The sequence below is a fragment of the Ceratina calcarata genome, unplaced genomic scaffold (genome assembly GCF_001652005.2).
Source record: "Ceratina calcarata isolate Rehan_Ccalc_2016 unplaced genomic scaffold, ASM165200v1 scaffold675, whole genome shotgun sequence".
Classification (NCBI taxonomy): Eukaryota; Metazoa; Arthropoda; class Insecta; order Hymenoptera; family Apidae; genus Ceratina; species Ceratina calcarata.
In genome coordinates this window covers 21,352-23,388 of record NW_017178009.1, presented here as the reverse complement: position 1 = coordinate 23,388, position 2,037 = coordinate 21,352, and the positions used below count along the sequence as shown (strand labels likewise).

Below are 2,037 nucleotides of genomic sequence, written 5' to 3'. Positions count from 1 at the left end.
CACTTTTTCTGGAATACCCTGTATAATAAAATCGTACTTCGAATCGAATAATATTACAATAAAATATTATAAATAATATAATATATATACAAAATAATATATAATACAATATTATAATAAAATCGTACTTCGAATAATATTATACTCTTTTAAATATATAAGATAATTAATTAATAATAGACAAACGCAAACAATTTATATTTCATAATAGAATTTTATATAATGAGGAAAGTCGTGTTTACAAAATGAATAAGATAAACCCCACTTTCGTTCATAATCATTACCACCAAAGTTCTCCGGTTTCACGAACTAACTTCAAAGAAGTTCTAATCTCTACTCAAACTTCCGAACGTATACTGCCGGCCGAAAGTTTGGCAACATACATTTTATGATACACCCATTGTACGTTCTTCGTCAATTTCTAAAATATGCGTAGTAAGCAATTGTTTCCTGAACTTTAATAAATAGAAATTAATTGTTTTAGCAAATCTTAAACACACATTTTCCTACAATAATGAGATAAACTTTTGCATTGTAGTGTAAATCTGATCCTACAAGAAAGTATTTCAATGTTACAATATCATCAGGAAATCGGATTACACGCTAGTGATTCATTCACCCTCGTTTAACTTTTTTATCTCTTCTTAAGTATCTTCTTCTAATCAGTGTCTATCGAAGTTGAATAAACTTTTGTTTATTGAAAAACAAATCACATTACTCCTTTTACTAAAAAAAATTGAAAGAATCTCCAATCCTTGACTTCAGATTAATCATTAACAACAATTTGATCAACATTATTTCATACAATTTTACAAATAATTTTATTTTATTTTATTATGTAAATGCGATTTGAATGACTATTAATGTAATGAATGCCGAAAAGGAGAAAGCAGTGTGAATGGAAATGCGTTGAATTACACCCAACAATGAACTCTTTGAAAGATACCTGAGGATTTTTAACGAGATCCTCGAGATGCTCGTCGGTAGTGTACCAGCCCATGAAGATGGGAATGAAGCTGATCAAAGCCGGCAGCAGCCAGGCGCTGCCCAGCATGAGAGTCACCGTCAACCGTTTCATAATAACAGGATACTCGAGCGGCCTGACGATGGCATAATACCTGTCCACGCTGATACAGCACAGATGCAGTATCGACGCCGTGGAGAAGTAAACGTCCAACGAACACCAAAGGTCGCACATGACTCTGCCGAACATCCACTGGCCGGACAGTTCGACGGACGCGTTAAAGGACATAGCGCACACAGCCACGAGGAAGTCCGCGGCCGCGAGGCTGACCACGTATCGATTCGTCGGCACGCGGAGCTTCCGGTGCCGCCTGACGCTGGCTATCACCAGCGCGTTGCCTATCAAAGCGGTCACGATGATACCGATTATCACCACACCTTTGATCACCGTCCAGATCACGTTCACCGATTGGTAACTGTCGACTGTCGAGACGGAGGTCGCGAGGGTGCCACCGACGCTCGCGTTCAACGACTCGGAGAGGCGCTCGATGCCGGAAGTCGTGCTGCAGAGCCTGCCTATCGATCGGTCCACGTCCTCGTCCGATGGCTCACTGACTTCCATGCCAGGTCGCGCGGACTGCGAGCATGTTACACGCCGGGAAATCGTTCACGGGTGATAGTCTGTTCACCAAACACGATCCTCGAGCTTCCCGGCCGCAGGTTCTCCAGGAACGGACATCGACGGTATCCAATATCGAGGAGCATCGTGTCTTGGTTTAAATTGTTGACTTCAAGGCTTATGGTAATTCTCGATCTCGCTAAGAGAGAGGATCTTCACGGATTCAGCTTAAGCTTCCAAGTACTGAGTGTTAGGTGCTATTATTTCAGTCCGTAACTTCTACAAACATTATTTATAATAAAATAAAGAGATAGTTTACGCAGGGAAGTTCTAATTGTGTCATATTTCTTGATAAAAAAAATATTATCAGTTTTTTTATTTTAATGCACACATTGTAGCTTATTTATGACGAACTGTTTGTAAAATAGGAAGAATAATTAAAATAGGTAAATATT

General features: G+C 39.2%; 1 protein-coding gene across 1 annotated transcript; it reads right to left on the bottom strand.

Moving 5' to 3' along the window:
* Positions 1–826: 826 nt before the first annotated feature.
* On the bottom strand, positions 827–1,995 carry LOC108630104 (octopamine receptor beta-1R-like). Its single transcript, XM_018033168.2, has one exon. It carries the CDS (start codon positions 1,583–1,585, stop codon positions 827–829), a length of 759 nt encoding a protein of 252 aa, XP_017888657.2. The 5' UTR covers positions 1,586–1,995.
* Between the last annotated feature and the right edge of the window lie 42 nt (positions 1,996–2,037).